This window comes from Podarcis vaucheri (assembly GCF_965113315.1).
Source record: "Podarcis vaucheri genome assembly, chromosome: 2".
Classification (NCBI taxonomy): Eukaryota; Metazoa; Chordata; class Lepidosauria; order Squamata; family Lacertidae; genus Podarcis; species Podarcis vaucheri.
Window position 1 is genome coordinate 38,639,219 of NC_138760.1, and position 25,207 is coordinate 38,664,425.

Here is a 25,207-nt window from a genome sequence, read left to right on the forward strand (position 1 = left end):
TGTATGCATGATGTTTCTGGGGGTGGGCTTGACCTAGAAGATGGGAATTTCAAAAATTTTTATAAGGTCTTGCACACCATCTTTCTGGGTCTTTCCTCTCTCTTGCAAGCAAGGGGAACACCCTGTTGCAACAGTTCAATAAAGGCCAAGCCTACAGGCTGCTGTTTTGCTCCAAGTTAACCTGGTTGGTGTCTTTGTTTTTGTCCATGGGAGCCCTCGGATTTTTCCGGTAACAGAAGACAGCCCTGTTTAGGCAAGTTTTTAATGATAGATGTTTTATTGTGTTTTTAATGTATTTCTTGGGAGCCGCCCACAGTGGCTGGGGCAACCCAGTCTGATGCACAGCATTTAAATAACAAATTGTTGTTGCTGTTTCTGGGCACAGAGTATTAGGGAGTCCACGACTGATTAGACAGATATTGCAGTTCCAATATATATTGGAAGAACTGCAAGGACAAGTGAAAGCTTTGCAGCCCAACATATAGCGGGCACTGCAAAAAGTATTCCTCTCTGCTGCCACGACTACCCTAACGGCGCTCTTTGCAGCTCTACCACCCCAACCTCGCGGCGCTGCTGCCTCAACCACTTATATAGTTTCCCGCCGAGTCGACTTAGCTCTCCGAATCAGCGCCGTTTAATTTTGAGGTCCATCAGAGTGCCTGTCTCTCGAGCACAGCCGGGCGCCTCAACCCGGACCCTTTCCAGCTCCCTCAGTCTTCGGAAGACGATATGCGAAAGAGCAGCAGGAATTGGATTTTGAAGGGTTTGAAGTTAGGTTTCAAATAAAAACAATTTAAATGAAAATTCTACAGGCAGCTTGGATGACAGCCCCCAAGGGGAGAACGAGGCATCGCTAATTTGGAAGAGGAGGAACCTAGAATTACGAATTTTTTGCATCAGCAGATTCCTTTCCGCGTCAGCTTTTGCATTGCTCCCGGAATGGACGTGAGAGATAGCGGTGGAGAAAGAGCCCTGATTTTTCTCTGATGTTTCTCTAGCGTCAGCTTTCTCTTCAGTCCTGAGGAGCAAGAGGAGCAGGGGGGGGGGGAAGAAGCTTTATAAAGGAAGTTCTCTCTAAGGCGCTGTTGTAAACGGAGAGGCGAGCTCCTCTATAAGTTTCCTATCTCTAGGGGTCGAAAAGAGGCGGCAAAAAAAAACCAGCAACCCACAAACCCCGGGGTCCTCCCGTGCGCGTGCGCACGAGAGGCATGGCCATTGGCTGAGCTGGCTCCGTGCTGTGTAGGGAGACGAGGAAGCGGCTGCTCGAGGCTGGGAAAGGAGCGAGGGCAGAAGCGGATAGCGGGAGTTTGTGCCTCGGCTGGGCGGCATGGAGGAGCTGGACGTGGAGCCTGCGGTCACTGTGCGTCGCTTAAGCGTGTCCCTCCCTCCCTCGCTCGCTCGGGGTGTTTGTGGGTCGCGTGGAAGGAAATGGGATCCGGGGAAGGAGGTGGGGCTGCAGGTGTCGGAACGGAAGGCTCCGATTTGGGGTTTCCCCCGCCCTCTCGATCATGGGCAAGGAACTTGAGAATTGTAGATTTGGAAGGGAACCCCGAGGGTCATCTAGACCGACCCCCCTGCAATGCCGGAGTCTTTTGCCCAGCGTGGGGCTCGAACCCGTGACCCTGAGATTGCTCTACTGACTGAGCTGTCTCCATTCGCCTTTGTGTCGGAATATGCAAGTTTAATAAGTTTCCTCCTCCACCAACACCACCAACCTCCTCTCCAAAGTGAGCAGAGGCAATAACGTCGTGACAGGGCCAGTTTTATCTTGTCTCCGGCCTTTCTTGCAAGGAGCTCAAGGCAGCATGCTGTGGCTCTCTTCCCCCAGCCCCATTTTAATTTTACAGTTATAACAGCGCTGTGAGGTAGGCCTGGCAGAGGAATAGGGCCGTTGCGCAGTGAGCTTCATGGAGTCTGTGTGGAGGATGTTCATTCACATGCTTAGCCTGACCCCAACCACTCCACTTCAGAGGCTTGCTACAGTGGTACCTCGGGTTACATACGCTTCAGGTTACAGACTCCGCTAACCCAGAAATAGTACCTTGGGTTAAGAACTTTGCTTCAGGATGAGAACATAAATCGGACTCCGGTGGCACGGCGGCAGCAGGAGGCCCCATTAGCTAAAGTGGTGCTTCAGGTTAAGAACAGTTTCAGGTTAAGAACGGACCTCCGGAACGAATTAAGTACTTAACCCGAGGTACCACTGTATTTACCTTACACCCCACATCTCCATCCACTTGTTGCCAAAGAAGCATATAACATCAAAAGCATGAACAAACAAAATCCTAACCGGCGACCCTGTTCCTCAAGGCTTGGCCACTGACCAAACTGTGCCTCCTTAAGCTGTGCAGTCTTAAGGGCAGCTGGCAGCTGGAGCCAGTTTGCTTTTTCTGGCAGGGTGCTGGGAAGCCAGCTCCCCACCTGCACTCCTTTGGCCAGTGGATGGGATCAGGCTGGTGTACCTGGGAGGCAAGGAGTGCCAGTGGCAGAGTAGTTAGAGTAGTGGTTCTCTTAATTTTTTTCTCTGAGCCATACTTTCGAGAGAGAAAATTGCTTACACCACACCAAATTTTTTATTGGTGGTACAATGGGTTCTCTTGTTCCAAAAACTCCCTTTATTCATTCTTCAGCTCCAACACCTAATTAAAAACAACTCTGCGGGACAGCCAGCAAACCTCCAAGTGCAGGAAATGTTTTGGTTCCATGCCTTTGCAGAATCAAGCAAATAACTGTGTTTTTAGTGGTTCTGCTTTGATGAAATTCACAACGTGCACAGCCTGATCTAGAACCAAGTTCAGATCAGCTACAGGGGTCTTGGTGATTAATGCCTCTGTAAAAAAAAAAAACCTCAGTGATTTAATACTGCATCTGGATTTTTCTGTTTGATGAGTACTACTGTCCTGATACCGCAGTCCAAAGACGGGCTCGTGGGAGTGGTTTGGTGCAGGCATTATTATAAGAAAGAGTTAAGTTTACAGTAAGTCACCCAGCCAGGCCTCACTGCCATTACAGATGCAGAATGGACACTGCAGCAGTGAGAGCTTGCCGTGACTTGTCTGCACTCAGGCAGATGTTTATACAACCCTTATTCCCAAAGCAGCATACTCCGTTTGCCCCAAACCTCCCATCATAGCTGGCTAGTGAGGCCATATGTGGCAGCTATCCAAGGCTTCTCTCTCCCCTCTCTGGGCCTAAAGCCCAGCATCTCAAGGACTACAGATAAGCACAGCATCAAAGCAAGTCAATTAACATATATCAAAGCAAGGAAACATAAACATATATGAGCTCATTCTTGCAGCAGCTGCTCATTATTTCGGCTGGTTATCTTGACTATCAAGATGGCATTGGCAGGCTTTCCAGAACATTTCACTTTGGTTCAACACAGCTACCAAGCCTCTCATATCCCCTGTCATACATGGTGCTCCATCTGAAAAAAATTCAATACAAGAATCCCATGAAATCTCATTTTCTCCTTCCACGCTAGTGTGGCGCACCACAACCTTTGAGAACCACTGGGTTCCTCAAGCTCAGGGGTTGGAGCCCAGAGCCCAGCAGTAGCGACAGCTCCCATCATCCCTGACCGTTGGCCATGTTAGCTGGGACTGATATCACATGGCAAGTCAAGCAAGCATGTCCAAGATCGTAGTAGGCAGTTGGGTTTGGTGTTGATTGAAGATGTAAGGGTGTGTGTGTTTTTTAATGGATAGAACTTGTGAGATGTTCTTCAGAAGAGGGTCACTCTCTTCATTCCAGCTTTTGCTGCTGTCAGTATATGTACAGTGGTACCTCAGGTTAAGAACTTAATTTCTTCTAGAGGTCCGTTCTTGACCTGAAACTGTTCTTAACCTGAGGTACCACTTTAGCTAATGGGGCCTCCTGCTGCCGCTGCACAATTTCTGTTCTCATCTGAGGTAAAGTTCTTAACCCGAGGTACTATTTCTGGGTTAGCGGAGTCTGTAACCTGAAGTGTCTGTAACCTGAAGCGTATGTAACCCAAGGTACCACTGTAATTTAAGTTGCAGGGTTTTTTTTTAAAAAAGTGTACTTCGTAACAGATGTGTTTTGATTTCAGCATTGTTACCATATTTGCCTGTCTTAATTCCCTTCCTTCCTTCTGTTTCAAACAGCTGATTCCAGAAATAAATTCTGACAAGAAACAGTTATGTTTTGAGTGGGGACCTGGGGAGATGCTGGTGTGTGAAACATTGTTTGGATCAACAGGTTGGTAACCTCTGTTACTAATGTGCATGTTTTTGATGAATTAATAGTAGTGAATAGGCCCACACAAGGTGATATAATGCCTTAGTGCAGGGATGGAAAACCTCGGGCTTAGGGATTGCATATGGCCCTCTGGGCCTATCTATCTGGCCCTTGGAACCATCCCCAAGCATTTCTGCGTGGCAGGAATGCATCTCTGAACTCAGTTAATGATTTCTCTTGCTTCCCTGGGTGGAGACTAGAGAGGGATGTCTGAGTGTTGTAGACACTAGCAGACGGTACAAAGGTGAGGTTGTCATTTGTCGCTGCATCTACTTTTGGTTTTGGCCCCGCACATCACTGGTATGTGGCCCTTGGAAGATCACCCAGAAGGAAATGTGGCCCTCTGACTGAAAAAGGTTCCTTCCCCACCCCTGCCTTAATTCTAGCAGAGTGTTGATGTGGAATTGCATGTGGTGGGCAGGAGCATCCCAAGACAGAAAAAGTTGGTTAGAGTTAGCGAGGGAAGAGAGATTAATTAGAATAAAGGTGAGAGAGAGAACAGAAGGACACAGAAATAGAGATTTATAGTTTTAGACATTGCTGCTATTAATCTTACTGGGAATACTGGTTAAAGATCATTGCCTGATTATTGTTTAATTTTTCAATAATTATCTATAACTACTTTGGCATTCAACTACAATCGCCCCTTCTTTGTCCCTCAAAGTAGACTTGCTAAGTGGTCCTCCTGATGCCCACTGAACTTTCAGCACAGGCTGTGTTAATGAATTTTAGACTCAAAATGCCTGGGTACATGTACGCAACACTTAACATGGCTTAATTTAGTTCAAGCGCTAGGGAACCTTTTTCAGTCCATGGACCACATTCTCCATGGGCAAGTTGCCAAGGATGGCATCCTTGTGGCAGACAGAGCCCAAGACACAAGTGTCTTGTGGTTAGAGGCAAAATTGGGCAGAGGATGTGTCACCGGGACTGAGAGAGGTGGCCTGGGGAAGGTCCACAGGGCTAGATAGAAAAATCTGGAGATCCACATTTGGCCCCTGGGCCTGAGACTCCCCTCCCTGGTCTATATGCTTTAAGATAGGAATGGCAAACCTATCAGCACCTAGGTGGTAGCCCATGTTGGAATCCCATGAACATTGTTCTGAACTCTTTGCTAGATCACTGGGACAAAGTGTAATGAATTAAACAGCAGCCTTGTTCAGATATTTGCAACAGTAGTTTTCAGACTGTGCTTCTAGGAAACCTGCGAGATTATCAGAAATGGCACACAAACTTCACCAAATGACATTTTTTCTGAGGCAGTGGCGTGGCCCAGTAATCCTGGCTTAACACCCCACATGAAATATGAGTTCACCCTCAAAAACATCCTACACAAAGCTTCAAGGGTGTAAGATTCCCCCCCCCCCAGCATATAAATAATGGCGAGAAAGATCCCAAGAATGAGGTCAGTTTATAAACGAAACGAAACACTAGTACAAGAGTGTGTGTTAAAAGCATCCACGCCCTTACCTTTACAGAGCTTGCATGGAACAGAGGGAATGTAGAACTACTTTGGAATACTCACCCAAATAACCTCAGCGTTTTTTGTCGTGTCCCACTGTGTTGTGGGGCTGATACGCACATTATTCCCATGGTGAACTAACGGTGTTTGGCTGTATTAAAACTTCTATGTGATTTGTTTCAGAGGGTAAAGAGAAAAGGCCTGACTGCCCCTATGTCTACGTTGTTCGCAAAGATCTAGATATATACTCTCAGACTTTGAGGAAGCTTTTCAATGAATCACATGGGATCTTTGTCGGCCTTCAGAAGGACGAGAAGGAAAAGCTTGGGAAGTCAAGGACTGCCCAGTAAGTGATCTAAAAATCTTCATGTTCTGAGATCATCCAGGCAGGGGCAGTGTGCTATAGTGATTCATTCGTTGATTTGCAACAAAACCTTATGAGAGTGAGTGTGCATAGCATTGCAGCCTCAGCATATTGACCTTATTTAATCTGAATGTTTCTTCTGTAGCCACTGCTATTTTCATGAATTCACTTGCTGTCTACCAGAGGGATGTAACACCCTAAATAATGTTGAGGGATACCAGTGTGGCAACGGAGAGTACATTTAGTTCATACTGCTTTCCAAGCTCATGTATGGTGCTTGGAAAGGGTCTGGCCATATTTTTTTTCTTTTTAACTCATTCTAATCAGACTCTTCTACTTTTGTCAGGTTGGTTCGAGTGAGCAAAAACTACCGCTCAGTCATAAGAGCCAGCATGGAAGATTCTCATCAGTTAGCTAGTAAGTTGTCCTACAGTGTTAATGTGAAATGGGGTGGACTTGAGTCCACAATATATGTATTTTTTTGTTTTGGCAAGCTGATCCAAACGTATGAATTTATTGTGTATACTTGTTTATAAATTCTGTTGATTTTAAACAGTTTTATTACGTCTTACTTGTTTTTGAGATTTGTTGATTATATTTTGAGAAACGCTATTTTACACTTTTGTGTAAACTGCTTAGAGATTTTTATTGTGGTCTATATGTAGATTTTGTAATCTATGCTCTTCATTCAGTGAGCTACACTACTAAGTGGTCTGTACGATATAATTTGTGAGATGATAACAATAAGCAAGTAGTCTGAATGGCTCATGAAATTGAGCTGGTCTTACAAGAAGTCAGTTTGGAAATCTATTGAATCCCAGGCTCCACTGGGGCCGAGAAGGTTCAGGTGATGGGGCCTTGGCACAGGAATAAGAACTACAGCCTTTTGAATGTAGCTGATGAAGTGCTAATTAACTAAGTACACAGAAGAATGTATAGTGGTACCTCTGTTTAAGAACAGTCCAGTTTAAGAACAATTCGGTTTAAAAACTCTGCAAAACCGGAAATAGTGTCCCGGTTTGAGAACTTTACCTCGGTCTAAGAATGGAATCCGAACGGTGGAAGGGCAACGGCAGCAGGAGGCCTCATTAGGGAAAGCGCACCTTGGTTTAAGAACGGACTTCCAGAACGGATTAAGTTTGTAAATTGAGGTACAACTATACTGGTCTCTCCATACAGAATGGTAGATCTGGAGTGTAAATGTTTCTTTGGCTCAGAGAGCTAAGAAAAAGGAGAAAACCCTGACTTGTATATTTTTCTTTTGTTAGTTTCAACACAGGACCCAGCAATACACATGCAACACAGCACTGAGGTAACCTAAATAATTCTTTTTGGTGACATTTGAGAATAACTTTTTTGCTAGCATCTGCCACAGAGCTTTGCAGCAGTGCTAATTTCTATTCAATTAGTTTTTTGGATTCTGTCAGAATCCCAACTTCTCTTGTTGCTTAATTGTCTTGGAAATACAGGCCTACCTTGGAGGTGTTGCGGGTTCGGTTGCAGACCACCGCAATAAAGCACTGACAGAATTTTTCCAGAAAAAACAAGTGCTGTGATAACTTATTGTTATCACTAGCATTGTCAGCAACTGCAACCTGTCATAAACTCAGTTCTAAGCTGTATTCTTATTTATTAAATTTCTGTCCCTCCTTTCATCTGAAGGTCACAGAGCGGTTAGCAATATATTTAAAGTATTGCAATATATTCTGTAAAGTGGAGTTCATCTAGTTGTGCACAGGATATTACTCACTGTAGTTTGATCTTTGTATTTAAAAATAAATAAATAAAAAGGAGATATTTAGTGCCTGTGGAAGCAGCCAGATACTAATAAACCATGGCAAAATCTTCTGAAGTGATATCCTATGCTACCACTTGCTGTTCTTGGTGGGCAGCCATGCAAACTTGTTCTCACCACTGAGACTGCCTCTTAAGAGGCATAGGGTCTTGTGTAACACAATGCTGAGTTTCAGAGGTACTCAAGACAGCAGAGGAGCAAGCACAAACCTCTGGATGAACCACTTCCCCACCTCCAGGAAAAAGAGGGAGGAAGGGATGCTTCAGATTCATGCCTACAAGGTGAACTTTAAGAACTGGTGTAGTATGTGCTCTGGCTGCTGCGTTCAGCACTGGTTGCAGCGTCCAAACTCTCTCCAAGGGCAGCCCCACGTAGAGTGCATTGTAGCAGCCGAGCCCTGAGGTTACCAGAACATAGATCCCTGAAGCCAAGCTGCCTCTGCTCAAGAAAAGCTGTAGCTAACCTATTCATGTGAAGTTGACTCCAAGCTCAACACGTGTCATTTTTAAATTAGCGTCTGTTTTCCTCAGGTGTCCACTCTGTCTGCGATGGAGTTGATCTGGAATCTTTGTGAAATCATGTTCATCGAAGCAGCACCAGGTGAAAATTGGACTAAAATGAAGTCAAAATGGCATGCTTTTTGTGTTGGAAGTATCTGCAGGTCGCTTTTTTAAAAAAACAAGAGATACAGTGGTACCTCGGTTTTCGAACGTAATCCGTTCCGGAAGACCGTTCGAGTTCCAAAACATTCAAAAGTTCAGGGAAGTGTGACTGGCCCAAGGTCACCCAGCAGCTGCATGTGGAGGAGCGGGGAAGCGAACCCAGTTCACCAGATTACGAGTCCACTGCTCTTAATCACTACACCACGCAGAAACAAATATCTTTTTTGCAGCTGGTTCTCTCCTGCGTCACCTCCTTGACTGGGTTCGTCTTCATGTGTGTGATGTGGACAACATGCTTTGCGATGTTCTGAGGAGCGAAAGCCCCGCAAAACACAAAAACTTCTGGGATGCGGTGAGTGAGGAATTTTCTTAGCCATAAAGCATTTGCTTCACTCCCCCCCCCCAGAAAGAAACCTAGTTTGAACCAAAAATAAAGGGCTACTAGGAACGATTTCTATGAAATGTGTGAGATCTTTTTAGTTTAAATCAAACAGAATCATCATGAGGAAGGAAGACCGTTACATGTTAAGCATCTGTCAATGTAAGCTGGAAGTGCTATGTACCAATAATATTTTTTTGAGCTGATGTTTCAAGACCTTTCCCCAGCAAGATACACACAAGGGATTTGAGTGCAAGGCAGTAGTTTGTAGCTCTGTGATTGCGATAGATCACTCTGGGTGCAGAGTGAAGCTGGAGGTATCAATGCCGATGTTCTATCTAACAACAGACGCACGGCCAGCTCTGCATAATGGCAGCATGTTTTTTTGTGGTAGGAAGAGGAGTCCTTTACATTCGTGCTACTTCATGGCTTGGTCGATTGGGCTAGTCCCTTCTTTAGGATGCTTACTTTTCATAAGCTGCTGTGTGTGCCACTGCAGCTGCATGCATATCAATTTAGTATGTTAGTATTAACATGTTGGTGCTTTCTGGGGTTCAACTCAGTTGCAAAAACCTTGCTTTTTGCTTTTGCAGTTAACTATCTTGGTGCTGCAAGGTCGGATGGACGAAGCTCGACAACTGCTTTCTAAGGAAGCGAACACTAATCCCACTTCAGTGGGGATGTGCAAAATTTTGGACGAGTTGATGAAGAAGATGCCTGTGCTCTGTGTATGTAAGATGTTCTTCTCATGTGCAGTGCGGTTTGTTTATTCCGTCACTTGGCGAATTGTCTGAAACTGGTTTGGCGTTCAGATCATGATACCGGTTTCAGACATTTTGCGTTGGCAATACATTGCAGTGGTCAGGGAGCCATGATGTCTTCCCAGCTCAAATTGCGTGCAGATGGCAAAGGCGCAGGCAGGCAGAAGGAGCCTGAGAAGGTTCTTGGGCTCCATCTTCCTGTGCCTTTGAGGAAGCCAACCCCCCCAAGGTAGGGAGGAAGAAGCAGCCGAGATACATTCCAGACATCGTAGTATATCAGCGTATTGCACTATTTAGCTGCTGATATATCACAACGTTGAAAACCAAATATTGCCCAGCCCTACCTGCCACTCTTCCTCAGAAGAGCCCGGGGTGACGTGTGCAAAACATGCAAACAAAATACAACGCAACAGCTGTCTGCTGAAAAAAATAATTGTAACAGATTAATTAAAACAAATACATGCACTGCTTATTAGGAGCACACCTCTTGCTTATGGAATTGAGAAGGCCTGGTAACGTTCTGCTTTGCTGGTGTTAGCAGTTCATGCGTGTGCCTGTTTTTTGATTATATGAATCTGCTTTCTTCTGAGTCAGACCATTGGTTCATACAGCTCAGCACTGTGAGGGAGCTCTGGCAGGAAATCTCCAAGGTCTCCGAACGGGTTTTTTCCAGCCACTTTACCTGAGATCCTTGGCAACGCTGAAGGTTGAAATGGGGAATTTCTGCAGCATGTTGTTTCTGCCACTGACAAGGATTAGGTCATTCTTTTTCATACTGCTTTCATTGTTGTAGGAAATAGGTTTATTTTGTCTCTGTGAAAAAGTTGTGTAATCTTTGGTGCACCTTCAAGAAGAGAGTTGCTTCTGGGTTTCAGATATGGGCTTACGTATTTCCAGACATTGGATGCAGAAGTGGCGAGGGGAGTGGGGAGTGCAGTACATATTTGAAAGGCAGTTCTATTAACATGAATGAAATTGATTATGTAAATGTTGACAGAGGTGCTTGTCACCAGAGCGTTAGCCTGTTGTTGTTCTCCATCCCAAGAAGGAAGGTTAATGGTACAGTGCCTGTTTTGGCGTTCCAACATGTGTGCCCCTTTTCATTGGATAAAACAAAATTTCAAAAAGTTTCCTGTTCATGCAGAGTTGTTTGAAAGCACTGTAAATTATAGTGTAAGAGATATCTAAAACTAGGGAAAGAGGAAACCAAATTGCATGTTTGTTTGTTTCTTCCTTACCAGCCTAGCAACACCCAGACTTTGACAGAGATGGAGCTAAAATGGCAGCATTGGCATGAGGCATGCGAACGGTTCCTAAAGGATGGGACATTTGCTTCTAATCCGCACATGGAAACCCTCTGCAAGGTGGGTAAGATTGAAGAATGAAATATTATGGTTGACCCCATTACTGAGTTTAAAGCAGTTTGGGGTATAGGTTCTGCAATTGCATTGAAGACATTTGGAGCTTGAATCGTTTGGCTATATAATTTTCTGTCATATGGTGATCTTGGGCGAGTCACCAATACGTCAATACAATATCTTGATTTCACTCGTTTGTATGAGTCATAAACCCAACAAATGGGCTAGGACAAAGTGTTTGTGTATGGATGGTACCATATTTTTCGCCCTATAGGGCACACTGGCCCATAGGGCGCACCTAGTTTTTTTTGGGGGGGGGATTAAAAAAAAAAATTCCCCCCAGCCGCGGGGCTGGGGCGGGGGAAGCCCGAGCTTCCCCAGCCCCCAGAACAGGCTGCTGCCCGCCGGGCTCCCCAGGCTTGCTGGTAGCTTCCTGAAGCCTGGAGAGCGAGAGGGGTCGGTGCGCACCAACGCCTCTCGCTCTCCAGGCTTCAGCGAAAGCCTGCATTTGCCCCATAGGACGCACACACATTTCCCCTTCATTTTTGGAGGGGGAAAAGTGCATCCTATAGGGCGAAAAATACGGCATATTTCATTGATTGGGTCCCTGTTCTGAAGCCAGGAGGAATGACAGACTCTCAGAAGTGGTTTATAAAACCATAACAGTTCTTACTAAGGCTGAACATCATTACTGAGGATGAACATCCTTACAGAGGATGATTCAACATCATGTATGTTCTCGGGTGTAACAATTTGGGGCTGCTTATTAAGCGGCGCTCTCTGCTGAAAGTTTGCATTGCTAGTACAGCTAACACTGCTGCTGCTGCACCCAGAACAGGCTACCCTACCTAGTTTCGGAACATCAGAAACACCTGTGACAGAAGGGGGAAAGCTAGGAGAGCTTGCTCATGCCCTTTCTGGCACAACTGCCTTATAGAGTTAGCTCAGTTGCATCTTTTAACAATCCCCCAGACTGGAAGGAATACTGGGGTGCCCAAGGAAATACTAGATCCCAGGTTCTTGAGACAAGATGACCTGTGTTTTCCAGCCAGATACATCACTTGCTCTTCCTCAACCCACCCAATCTTATACTTCTTTAGCATGAGCCCTAGCAGCCTAGGCTTGTGGGCTATTACCAGAATCCTAAGATTGGCAAATACGCATTCCAGACCCCAACAGCCCAATTATATGAAGCTTTATTTAGACGTGGAGGAGGTGGCAAATGGACAAAGCAGGTTAAAAATAAACAGGAGCTCTGTGGTTCAGATCTACCCGTGCTGCGCGAAGAACTTAAAAACGGGTTTCTCAGTCTACTCACCTGTAACAGAACATAGTTGATCAAATGCAGATGGTGGATTATGGGAGGGAGCACTGAAGGGGTTTGTTTTTTCTTCGTCAAGATCATGGTGGGAGATGAGAGCGCCATTTTAGAGAAGAAAGACCTCATGACTAATTGGTACCATTTTCTGGTAACCCGGCTGTTGTACTGCCACCCTACCGTGAAGCATGTGGAACTCCATCTCTACGCACAGGTAACTGGGGGGGGGGTAGAATCACTTTTAGAGTAGAGCCGGCCACAACCTTTGGGCCACCCAAGTGGAAAAGCAGCTGGCAGTCATGTCCTTATGTTCCACCCAGTTTGCCATGCCTTCTAGCTCATGACAGTGGGAGGAAGTGTTGGGACTGTGGGTGAGCGATGCTCAAGTACACTGGGTATATCCCAGACAGAGCCAGCTGCCCTTCCTGCCACCGACACTCATGAGAAGCTTAAAGTAGCAAATTTTTGAAAACCACCACACTTTGTACCAAATCCTACCTGATCAAAAGAGGGCCTTCATTTTATAATTGTGCTTGCCTTGACCAGGAAAAGTGAGCATCCTCGGTGTTGAGTAAACCCTACTCCTTTCTGTATTCTGCAGTCAAGCATGGACCTGTTCCTGGGAGCAGAAAGCAGCCCGGAGCCCTTAGACATCATCTTGCTGGCAGCCTTTGAATTAGATATCCACCAAGTGATTAAAGAATGCAGGTGAGTATTGCCATTCTTGTCTGAGAGCGTTTGGCCAGAATTCCATCAGCTTCACAGTCCGGTATCCCAAGTATTGTAGGGCCCAAATGAATTCTTGCAGAGTAGGGTACAGCATCCAGCCTGGAGCTTGAGGCTTCTTGTCGGGGGCTCAAAATCTGCTTCTTGCGCTGCTGCTCGATCCCGTCCTTCCCGCCCCTTGCCTTTCGCTGAGGCGGGGAGGACAGGAGAGCCTGCAAATCTGCCTGCCGAAGCTCTGCGCCCAAATTCCCCTTGGGGCTTCTTTTGGGGTGCACAGCACCCTTGTGCTCTCCCAAGGACCCTATTGACTATTGAGCCTTTCCCGGAGGTTAAGGCCCTTGCTCTGTTGCCATTAGCGGCCTTCCCGGAAGTCCATATCCTAAGTATTCTAAGGCCCAAATAGATTCTTGCAAACATCGTGGTGGGTGCATAAACGGGAATAAAAACGAAGAGCTGGCGAAGCTAAGAGCTTCGTGGCAAAAGCATGCACAGAGAAAATGAGATTCTCTTAGGTGCGATAACGTTTGCTAAATTGGGCTGGGGGAAACTTGTCAATTTTCAGAGACCAAAGAAATAGTTTTGTGTGTTAAATTATCATTTTGCCTTCCCTCCCTTTTACTCCATGTATATACAGCATTGCCCTGAGCAACTGGTGGTTTGTAGCCCATCTGACAGACCTGCTGGATCACTGCAATCTTCTCCAGTCACACAACCTTTAGTGAGTTACCCTTCCTTAGTGTTTTTGCGTTTTATCTGTCATTGGTCAGGCCATCCCTGTGAGTGTGGTGTTTGAGAGGTCCCTTGGCAATCCTGTGGCAACCGGCAGTTCAAAGGCAAACATGTTTATTATCTGTCAGATAATAACTAAGATGATTCTTAAATGTCTTTGCTTTACTTTTAAAAACTACTTAGTTTTAAGTTTCCCTTTTTATGGTAATGCTTGGCATTTATTTAGCATTTTATAAGTACTTCATCTAAATTACAATTTTATTAATCGTTTTACATATCTGAGACTGAGAGTACACAAGGTTGCCTAAGACAGTTTAATGAACTGGAGACACTTCACTCTACCAGCTCTTACTAACAAAATGAATCTAAAGTGCTTATTCTTTTGGAACCGTCAGCAGTGCTGTGACATATATGACAGAATATCGCAGGGCAAATCCATCTGCCTTTGTTATACTCCCTAAGGGATGGTTAAGCTCTTAAACTCCCACTAGAATCTTGTTCGAATAAAAATATTTTTTGTGTGGGGTAGAGGTTGTTGTTACATCCTGTCCAACAACTGCTGTGGTTTTTCCACAACCAATTGCTTTGATCATAGTGCCTAGCAGTTCATGTTGTTAGTCAAGAACAAAGGATTTTAAATGTGGACTATACTTCTACATACGCATTCATCTTGGAAGGTTACAAAAGTCACAGATGCAGACTTTTAATTTGTTCGTTTTCCCTTCCTGAAAGCAGTGATGGAGAGAAGTGTAACTTGGTCTTTAGACTGAAATGTAGTCAACCTTCTGTTGCTCCCCTTCTCAATGATGACTGACTTACATCACTTAGCTGAGGAAAGGGAAAATGGCAGAAACCATTATGATGAACCTTTTTTCACTTTAATTCTGAGCGATTTTGGTGTTCTCTAGGAGGGAGAAAATCACTCAGAATTAAAGTGACAAAGGGTCCATCATAACAGTTTCTGCCATTTTCTATTTCCTCAGCTAAGTGATGTAAGTCAGTCATCATTGGGAAGGGGAGCAACAGAGGAGGGAGAAGGGGATGTGGGTGGCGCTGTTCGAAGGTCAGCGGTTCGAATCCCCACAACGGGGTGAGCTCCCGTTGCTCGGTCTCTGCTCCTGCCAACCTTGCAGTTCAAAAGCACATCAAAGTGCAAGTAGATAAATAGGGACCGCTCCGGAGGGAAGGTAAGCGGCGTTTCCGTGCACTGCTCTGGTTCGCCAGAAGCAGCTTAGTCATGGTGGCCACATGACCTGGAAGCTGTACGCCAGCTCCCTCAGCCAATAAAGCGAGATGAGCGCCACAACCCCAGAGTTGGCCATGACTGGACCTAATGGTCAGGGGTCCCTTTACTCTTGATAGTTTTAGTGCTTTATTGCTCGGCGTCCAGCCACACTTCCCCCTGCGAGTCTCTGCAGGTCGTAAAGTAATTAGCAGTTAGCAAAGTTGCACAGCGGTCGTGTGTCGAAAGAGCAGTGAATGAGTCCCAAACGTTTCTTCTGTCCTAATATCTCTTTATTGGCACAAAAATAGCGTATTTACAAACTCCAACTTCCATCTGAGTTAAGCTGCATTTTCTCTCTGCTTGCAGCAAGGCAACAGACTGCTTTCGCTTTCCACTCAGCTCACAGCATTCCAAGCTGCTTTCGTCATGTCCTGGCTTACTTCCCTTGTAAGCGCCTCCTCTCAGGCTCGAGGCACAGAAGGTTAACCCTTCACTACACCCAACATTTACCTTTTACCTTAGGAGGGAGAAAGTCACAACAGAAGCTGTTTCTTGATTAGGGTTAGCTCAGTGCTTGCCATTAATTAGTGATTATTCTGTCCGCCTTTTCATTCTTGTTTCACTATTTGTAGAATATGAAACGTATGTGAACTACTCTTCAGTGCAGAAGTGATGTTGACACAGAAGGAGACGGGTTTTAATAACTTTGACAACAAAAGGACTAGCCGGAGCAGCCCTAAATTCAGTGGAAGTGATTACATGGAAATGGGAATTTTTAAATAATGTGTTCTTCTTTTAGTTTTGGTTCCAATATGCGTGAATACCTCCTGCTGGAATATGCTTCTGGACTCTTCTCTCATCATAGGTAGTAATCTTGTTTATTTTTTTAAAAAAAATACGTTATAGTATTGTGAAGCAGGAGGAGAGATTCTGTTCTGAAGAAAAAGAATAGTAAGACTCTGAAACATCAGGAAGGGTTGGTTATGCTGTATTAAACTCATGACAGTCGTTTAAGGCATTTGATGATAAGTGCTACTCTAAACACCACCTCTCTTCTTACAAATTTAAAATACAGTACTGTATGTTGTTACCGGTATATTATTTTACAGGACAGAAAACGGCCCATTAGATCATCACTCTCTTAAAGAACAGAGGCCAGGGTAATATTTAGAATAGCAGTTACCATCAAATGGCTTCTAGAGAAGAGTAAAAGCCGTTTTAAACCCAAAGCTAATCTAACATAAGGTTCCCCTACTGCAAGTGCCCTGTAATTTTTAATATACATGCATTCATGTTAGCTTGAGCACCAAAATGTTTCACTTGCAATTTTTTACTTTCCAGAAGCTTGCAGGGCATGTTGCATTTCAGACTGGTGAGAACTCTAGATGTTCCTCGCATAAGGGATTCCAATGTAGAGTAGAGGAGCAATCCAGACAAAAATCCAAATTCTTTTTTTGTGTGCTCAAGGCATTTCTTAATTTTCATCTGTTGAAGCTGAGCATATGGGAGCCTGACTGCAGTTGCTCTTCAGCTTGAGTGATTGATTGATAAGCCTAATTGGTCAAAGACTTGGGAGTCAGGCTTCTAAACATAATATATCTGCTTCAATTAAAGTTAATTGTGGCTAACAGTGCAATCCGAACCATGTCTACTCAGAAGTGTCCTTATTGAATTCAGTGGTACTTATACCTAGCTAGGTAAATGCGTTTAGGATTGCAGCCTTAAGTCCCACTGAAATAAACACTGCAAAGTAATCTTGACTAATTTAAGTTCCATACATAAACTGTAATTTGTTTTAACTGATATTAAATGGTTACAATTTTTTTTAAAAAAAATATTTATAAATGGTTGTAACTGGTCCTTGCTCTTTGTGGTAAAGCCCGGGCAAGATTTCTAATACATAATAAAATAGTAGTTTCTTTAGTGGGACATGGTACAAGTAACTATATCTGGATATTAACTTTATATTTCAAGATTTAAACAGTTTTCATTGACTTCAGATTTTACCGAGTATTTTAAGGAATATGAGGCTTTTCATGTTCACAACTTTCGTAACCCACAAAGGCCAGAATTTTTATACTTCAAATTCTCATTCTTTTTATCAGAAGTATCACTGCATGGACTAAGGACGATGATCTAGGGGAGGAAGTGCACATGAAAAGTGTCGAGCGTACTTTTTTCTTTTCAGAGACTGCTCCCACAGAATTCCATGCCGCCATTTTAGCTTTTCGTTTTGAAAAGCTCCTACTTTGGTTTGCCCTGTGAGCTTGGTAGGGTCTGTGAGGGCAGCTTCTGGAAAAGGAAAAGCTGGAAAGAGTTTGTGCGCAGAATGTGTGGAGACAAGTCTTTGGCTCGTGGTCTGTGTGTTGTGCTGTTGTTGTGAAATGGCTTCCAGTAAGTTATTTTGTGATAACTGCCTTTTGAAAAGAATTATTCAGTCTCTCACATTTCTCCTTTGTAGCTTATGGCAGCTTGCAGTAGACTATTTTGACCATTGTCCAGAATTTGGCAGAGCGTACTTGGAGCATCATATTGAGCGGATCCCTCTGGACACAGAGCATAAGGCCCTCAAAATACTGAGGATCTGTGAGCAGAGAATGATGACCGAGCAAGGTACCTTTATATATATATGTATATTTGTAATCTGTTCATATAAACACCATTTACTGAGTGCATCTCTCTCCCCTCCCAAGTCCGTAGCATCTGTAAGATCATGGCTATGAAAGCCGTCCGGAACAATCGCCTCGGCTCTGCCCTGTCCTGGAGCATCAGAGCGAAGGATGCCGCTTTTGCTACCCTCATATCAGACAGGTAAGTCTTGCTTAAGGGGAGAGCCATTTTGTCCAGCAGCAGTAACAGCAGAGAGATCTAAAGGTTCTTCTTGGGATAACCTGGCTATTGGAAGACCAACGCTTTCGTCCAGAATTGGCTTTTGCACCTGCATGTTAGAGGTGGGTTGGGCAGGGTCCCTTACACAAAAGAGGGGTAAGCTGCATAGCACATAACAAAAGGTAAAAGGTAAAGGGACCCCTGACCATTAGGTCCAGTCTTGGCCGACTCTGGGGTTGTGGCGCTCATCTCGCTTTATTGGTCGAGGGAGCTGGCGTACAGCTTCCGGGTCATGTGGCCAGCATGACTAAGCTGCTTCTGGCGAACCAGAGCAGCGCACAGAAACACCGTTTACCTTCCCACCAGAGCGATACTTATTTATCTACTTGCACTTTGACATGCTTTCGAACTGCTAGGTTGGCAGCAGCAGGGACCGAGCAACGGGAGCTCACCCCGTTGTGGGGATTCAAACCGCCGACCTTCTGATCGGCAAGTCCCCTAGGCTCTGGTTTAACCCATGGCGCCACCTGCGTCCCTATCAAAAGGTATTGCAGCATTAATGTGCACATAGCCCTTCAGCACCCATTGCACACGAGCAGAGTGGGATGGGGGTGGCGCTATGGTCTAAACCACTGAAACTCTTGGGCTTGCCCAAGGTCGGCGGTTCAAAGCCCTGCAACGGGGTGAGCTCCTGTTGCTCTGTCCCAATTCCTGCCAACCTAGCAGTTTGAAAGCACACCAGTGCAAGTAGATAAATAGGTACTGCTGTGACAAGAAGGTAAATGGCATTTCCATGCGCTCTGGTTTCTGTCACGGTGTTCTGTTGCACCAGAAGCAGATTAGTTAGACTGGCCACATGACCTGGAAGGCAATCTGTGGACAAATGCCAGCTCCCTCGGCCTGAAAGTGAGATGAGCGCTGCAACCCCATAGTCACCTTTGACTGGACTTAACCGTCCAGGGGACCTTTGCCTTTCTTCTTCTTCTTCTTCTTCTTCTTCTTCTTCTTCTTCTTCTACACAAGAGCAACTGGGTGAGGAACTCTGAGCTGTATTTCTGGAGTATTGCTGTTAATCCAGAACAGGATACAGTGTCAATACTGTGTTGCTTCTCCTTCCAATGGAAGTCATATGCACCATTTGGAGAGAGTGACTGCACACAGAAAGGGGTCCCAGTCTTGCTAGGCTGTGAGATACCTACAGTACCTCCATTTCCAAGCTGCGACCTGCATATGCTAATGACCAATCAGCAATCAGCATTCAAATACTACACCCAGGGGGTTAAACTGGCTCTTTAAAAAAAGAGGGAAGTATACTGGTACCTCTGGTTGCGAACGGGATCCGTTCCGGAGGCCCGTTCGCAACATTAAGGAACGCAACCCTCAGCGGCATGTGTGCGCGAGCAGTGAAACCCGGAAGTAACCCTTTCCTGTACTTCCGTGTCGCTGCGGGACGCAGCCTGAAAAAACGTAACATGAGGTATGACTGTAGCTTGAGGCTGGAATTCCTCTGAAACTGAGAGAGACAAAGTACTGCACTCAGGGCAAATCCAAGTTCCCATTTGCAAGCCCGCACTTTGAGGGGAAATGCTTTTGTCTCAATCCGACCCGCGGATGGTTCAGAAATTGTGTGTTTTTACATGAGTAGAATGTGTCCTTTCATTTAAAATGCACCTCTGGGTTGTTTGTGGAGCCTGGCTGGTGTTTTTACATGAGTGGAATGTGTGCTTTTATTTAAAATGCATCTCTGGGTTATTTGTGGGGCATAGGAATTTGTTCATTCCCCCCCCCTTCAAAATATAGTCCAGCCCCCCACAAGGTCTGAGGGACAGTGGACCGGCCCCCTGCTGAAAAAGTTTGCTGACCCCTGGTTAAGCAAATCGGAAAAGCTTTTAAAGATCATTTGCTGCTCCTGCCTGAGGGGGTTTGGTTGGGTAAAAGGATAAAACTATAGTCATCTCATAGTTTATACCAGGGGTAGGAAACCTAAGGCCCATGGGCCGGGTCATTTAACTGGCCCACAAGCTGCCCCTGAACCGAGCCGCCCACTTGGTGAGCCTCCACGTGCTGCACTAAACCAGCACGGCACAGGGACTCGCTTCCACAGCGCCAGAAATCGCATCTGCGCAGACGCTGGAAATCGTGTCTGTGCCGAAGCCGGAAATCACAGCAATCTGGCCCACAGAAGGATCTCCACTGGAGTGAACCGGCCCAGGCAAGGTAAACCTTGCCGACTCCTGGTTTATACCTTACCTGAGGGTTGCTTTCTGGAATTTTGTTCCACTACTTCATCTTTAATAACAAAGAAGCTCTCATAGGTCCATTTTGGGAAGGGTGCTTTCTTGGTCAGTCATTTCCAAATTGCTACAACTGCTGGTATGCCAGGAGAAAAAGAAAAAGGGAAGCACTCTGCCCTGGCTCTGCCTCTTTCTAATCAGCCTCTGTTGAGATGGAGAATTCTGCCTTGGCTGTACAGCAGGCATGACTGGCTCATTCCAAATCGCTCAGAGAGCCAGCAGAATTAGCTGCCCTGAGAGGACGCTCGGTCTGTAAAGTTTCTCCATTCAGGCTGTGTGTTGAAAACAGTGACTCCTGAAGAAACATGGGATGGAGGAAAGGTTCCTTTGAAGGCAGGCCTTCTAAAAAATGAAGCTAATTTGAAGAGTTAAGAATGAAGTGTGCCTCTCCGTTCAATTCAGGGGAATACATATGACTTGATTATTAGAAGTTTAAGAAGCACTGTTCTCAATTCCAGGAGGCAATTCCATTCACAACAGCAGGTTTTGAGTCTATAGAATACTTGCTTGTAAGAAGATGGCATGCTGAAATGAAGTAACAATATGTACACGTTGATGGTTCGAAGTGGTAATAATCTTCCCACCTATTCCGCCCCCTCTAGATTTCTGAAGGAGTACTGTGAAAGAGGCTGTTTTTCAGATTTGGATCTTATTGACAACTTGGGACCATCCATGCTGCTTAGTGATCGACTGACATTTCTTGGTGAGAGCTATTTCTTACAGCCTCTTTTGAAAAGGAACGACATGGTGCGCTGGGCGATGACACCACCACTTGAGGAAAGGGGACTGAAATTCATTTTGCAGTGCACTCGTGAAGCAGTGCAAATTCCACATCTCGGAACAACCATGAAACCAGTTGTTACAGCCTTGCTTAGCTGGAGGACATAACAGTAGTTTTATCATGAGTAACTAGACAGACTTTCTAAGACGTTTCCTCTTTACGTCACAAAGGGCATATTGTGTTTTTTTAAAAACCACAGGAAACAAATGCTTCCAGGTGTGGTAACACTAATGTTGCTGGCTTGTAGCTCAGACAACCACAGGAACGGATCCTTCCTCTGTGGGCCTTGCATCAGTGTGATGGCAAATTGAATTGAGGTTTTCTTATTGATAATCCAGTGGAGGTTTCAAGGATTCCAGGGAACTAATAAATAGGATAACGTGGCTCGATCTGGCAATATGTAACTACTGATTTCTTTTTCTTAACAGAAATAGTTAGAGGGAATGTGACACAGCCTAATCATTTTCCCAGCCTGAAGGCACTTTGAAACTAGATAAATTAATCTTTCAAATGCCCTGCATACAGAAGTGCAGCCATTTAATGCTGAAGTTGGCATCAGGGTGAAATTGAAAACAGAAACCGTCTTTAACTTCTGAGTTTCTGCCTGTGTTTTCATGTTCTTATTTAGCTTCTCTAAAACTTTAAGGTCTTAATAAGATTTTTTTGCTTACTCAATGAAAGGTGAGATTTTTCAGGGCTTTAAAAGCTGGTCCAGTTTGCATCAATAGCTGCAAATACTTTTTTAAGGCTCCCTGAGATGTACGGATTGTTTTCTCTCTTTCTCAGCCTTTGCCATCCTGGTGACTGGCAGGGTTGATGGGAGTTGTAGCCCAAAATATCTGGAGGGCACCAGATGTTGGCAAAGCCTGCTGTGCATTATGGAAACAGTTCGGTAGCAATTGATCATGATTTGTTCCATTGACATGAATGGGGCTTAATTAATGTTAGTAGTTGTTGGTTGCAACTGCCTCCTTTACTGGATCGCCACCAGAAATCTCAGCTTCCCTAAACGACCAAGATGCTAGGTGGCCATAATGCAGTTTTAATGGATCACTCTTAAGAAATGGCTTTGCAAGCCGACGGTGTGCTACCCTAAAAATGTGACAGGGCTGAATTAATGTTTGGATACAGGGAAGTACCGGGAATTTCATCGGATGTATGGCGAGAAGCGGTTCTGTGCAGCGGCTAAGCTGCTGTTGACATTGATGACAGCTCGTATTGCTCCTTGCTCCTTCTGGATGACCTTACTGACTGATGCACTTCCGCTCCTGGAGCAGAAAGAGGCAAGTGTGATATTTCCGAACAGTAGAAATACCTGCCGGTGGTGGTAATGGTCTAAGGAATGTCCCCACTTTCCTGGGAAAACTAATCACTTGACAGGGAAGCATGTGACCCTGTGCTCCCACCCCAAGTAGCTTTCAACAAAAGCCCAGAGAGCTCCAGAGCTGTATGGTTGTGAAGATTCACAGTGGCAGCATATAGGCAGCCAACTGCACTCTGTGTAATTGCTAAAACTCCGTCTAGTGTTCGCAGGGGAGATGGATGTGTGACCTTCCTCTTTGATCATCTGCTTCTTCAAAGAAACAGACTCATTACTGAAAGAGCTTTAGCGTTCCTGCAGATGGGTTCAGTTAACCTTGATACTAAGCTGTAAGTCATGAAGTTTCCCCTGAGGTTCTCTGCCAATTTCTCAAGGGCTTCTATTTCAGTAAGCTGGTTAACTCTGAATCCTTTTCAGTTGGACAAAAATGGAAATGGTGCTCTACAGAAATCAGTTGGCCTTGGTCTACAGCACCCAACCATCAATTTGCAACACTTTTCCTAAAAGCCACAACCAGGCTGAGGAAACCAAAGTGTAGATATTCAGCTTTTTAATCTCATTGGTCACTGAGATTACACCTTTCACGTTTAAATGCATGACCTGCCACACATCAACGACTTGAAAGTCCACCTCCAGTAAATAAGTGCTGGAAGAAATTGCAGTTGTATGAAGGTAACTACTGTTTTCCTCCAGGTGATATTCTCTGCTGAACAGACATACGAACTGATGAAATGCTTGGAAGATGTGATGGCAGCAGAATCGAAAAACCAGAAGCTCCAGGTAATCTTGCCCCAGACCTTGGCTTCATATCACACTTTGGAGGGAAACTAATCGGTCTCTGGTTCATAAGATAACACTATGCCATGGACCTTGGTTTGTTGCTCCTTGGAGAAGGAATAAAGCAGGAGTCACCTGCATGTTCACAAACTTATTAACTATGTTTCACCGTGATGTGTGAATGCAGCCTAGTCCTTTTCCTTGAGCCCTTGGAGAAGTGCAGAGGGCTCAGAAAAATGACCTGAGAAAAGGCTGAAACAGCAGAGGAAACATCTACGGATCCCCGTAGCCTAAGAGTGTTTTATGAAAAGAAGTTTTGGTCTCAAGGTAGAAAAATGGAAGAATTCATAGCAAGTTACATGATATATAGCTGTTTCTAGCAGGTTGGAACTTAGCCATTTTAGAACAAGAGAAAGAAACCGAGACACTTGGTTCCATGCAATCCTATTTTCTGTGACTGTAGTCATAGCCCCTTGAAAGATGCTTCCACATATTGAATGCAGACTAACTGGAAGCGGTTTCTTTCCCAACAGCCATAAAATAAGCTGACAAAAGAATGCTTAGTAATGTGTAAATTGCAGCTCACATACAAAATATCAGTTTAAATGACAGCAGATTAGCATATTTCAGGGATGGGAACCTCTGGCCTATTTCGGACCACCACACACATCTGCCTTACACCTGACATGAAGTTTGGGGCAGATAAAGGCAGGGCTTGGCCTCATTAAATACTGTCAAATTGGTGACCTCGTAAGATTCTTTGTGTTTACAGGAGGATGATGCTGAGACCATGAAGGTGGAAATGCTGAGAATTGGTCTAGCACGAAACCTTGCACGAGCCATTGTCAAAGAAGGCACATTGGAAGAATCATGAGATCACTTTATTGGAGCGGCTCACAAACTTTGCGTCAATTACTTACTGTACATATCATGGCTGTTTTTTCTAGGAATAAATGTCATCTTTTGCACTTTTCTTTTTAAAATTGCCTTTTGTAACATAAAACAGTGGAAGAGGAAATTCCTTTCTCCAGTGAATTCAATGGAAATTGAGCTTTCTGCTCTCCTAGACTTCAACAACTTAAGATTACTTAAGGTAAGTAACCTCCTAAAGTGACCTAATAATCAACATCTAGATCTAGTCCATTTGATAATCTAAAACCAACCCAAATCTCCATTCATGCAGAATTGAGGAACAAAAATTATTTAAAACTTTTCTTACCCAAGAAGCAGCTTGTAATTCTAATTTGCAGGCACAGAAAATTTTCGGCATCCTTGCTTTCCCCTCATTCCACTGAATGTAGCTGTGCAGCTCAGCTTTTAAAATAAACCACACCACTTTCATCCAAGCCCCCATCTCCTAAGTAGCAGCCAGCCTGAACTCTGAGCATTATTTAATCACAGGATCCTTCTGCTTCGTTGAAGGATCTGGTTTTATTCTAACTATTGTTCTTAAGAGAAACAATACTATGCGGTTGAGTTCTAGGAGGTGGGGTGTGTGGGGAACACCCTACAGTATTAACTGGCAGCAAGGCAGGTGAAGCAGAGTAGAGAAAGCAATTTTATTGAACGTGCAGAAAAACAAGTACTTCCGAGACATATTTACAGTCTTTTGCGTGTTTGGTAGGAAGCTGCAACTTCAGCCTATGAACAAGTAACATTCATAAATAACTCCTGAAGCTTCTAACAGTACATTTCCACACAGTGAGACGACGGGCTCTTGCTACTGGGCTTGGACAGCATGGGAATGGCAGCACTGCTGACTTTGAGAAAGCACTTGTGCTTCCTCCCTCCCCCCTGGTTTCCTCGGTGAGAGAGAGAGTGACTTGCTCATAGGCAAGCTGTAGCAGTGAAACCTGCTCTCTACAGATATGCTATGGCAGCTGGGCAGACTTGCAAAGCAAAAACAAGACAGCAGAGAGACTGAAATACGGGAGAGGACCAGATCAAGAGGCAGAAGAAATGCCGCCCTGTTCTCAGCTGCTAAACATAACTTGGACAGTTCCAAGTCTGTACACAAGTCTGAACCCTCCCAATAACTGCTGAAGCTCTTTATGCTGCAACAGATTAGGTTGCACTGTCTATAAATCCTCAGCCCAGCGAGTACCCCAAGCCTTTGTAGGAGACAATTGTTCCAGGTCGCCGTTAAATCTCTTCCGTGTTAAGTAC

General features: G+C 44.8%; 1 protein-coding gene across 1 annotated transcript; it reads left to right on the top strand.

Annotated features, from left to right (window-relative positions):
* The first annotated feature begins 1,221 nt into the window (after positions 1 to 1,221).
* On the top strand, positions 1,222 to 24,009 carry NUP85 (nucleoporin 85). Its single transcript, XM_082211068.1, has 19 exons — positions 1,222 to 1,360; positions 4,128 to 4,221; positions 5,906 to 6,068; positions 6,433 to 6,503; positions 7,355 to 7,398; positions 8,412 to 8,481; positions 8,774 to 8,895; positions 9,516 to 9,650; positions 10,925 to 11,047; positions 12,442 to 12,573; positions 12,961 to 13,067; positions 13,720 to 13,803; positions 15,839 to 15,904; positions 17,501 to 17,652; positions 17,733 to 17,850; positions 20,765 to 20,865; positions 22,075 to 22,226; positions 22,958 to 23,044; positions 23,814 to 24,009. The coding sequence occupies exons 1-19, from the start codon at positions 1,328 to 1,330 to the stop codon at positions 23,913 to 23,915; spliced, it is 1,956 nt and encodes a 651-aa protein (XP_082067194.1). The 5' UTR covers positions 1,222 to 1,327; the 3' UTR covers positions 23,916 to 24,009.
* Positions 24,010 to 25,207: the final 1,198 nt, after the last annotated feature.

Bases quoted from the DNA above. Each gene is read 5' to 3' on its own strand.
- NUP85 (XM_082211068.1), top strand. From the start codon at position 1,328: ATGGAGGAGCTGGACGTGGAGCCTGCGGTCACT. The intron at 4,222-5,905 runs GTTGGTAACCTC...GATTTGTTTCAG, and splicing joins AACATTGTTTGGATCAACAG to AGGGTAAAGAGAAAAGGCCT. The intron at 6,504-7,354 runs GTAAGTTGTCCT...TTCTTTTGTTAG, and splicing joins AGATTCTCATCAGTTAGCTA to TTTCAACACAGGACCCAGCA.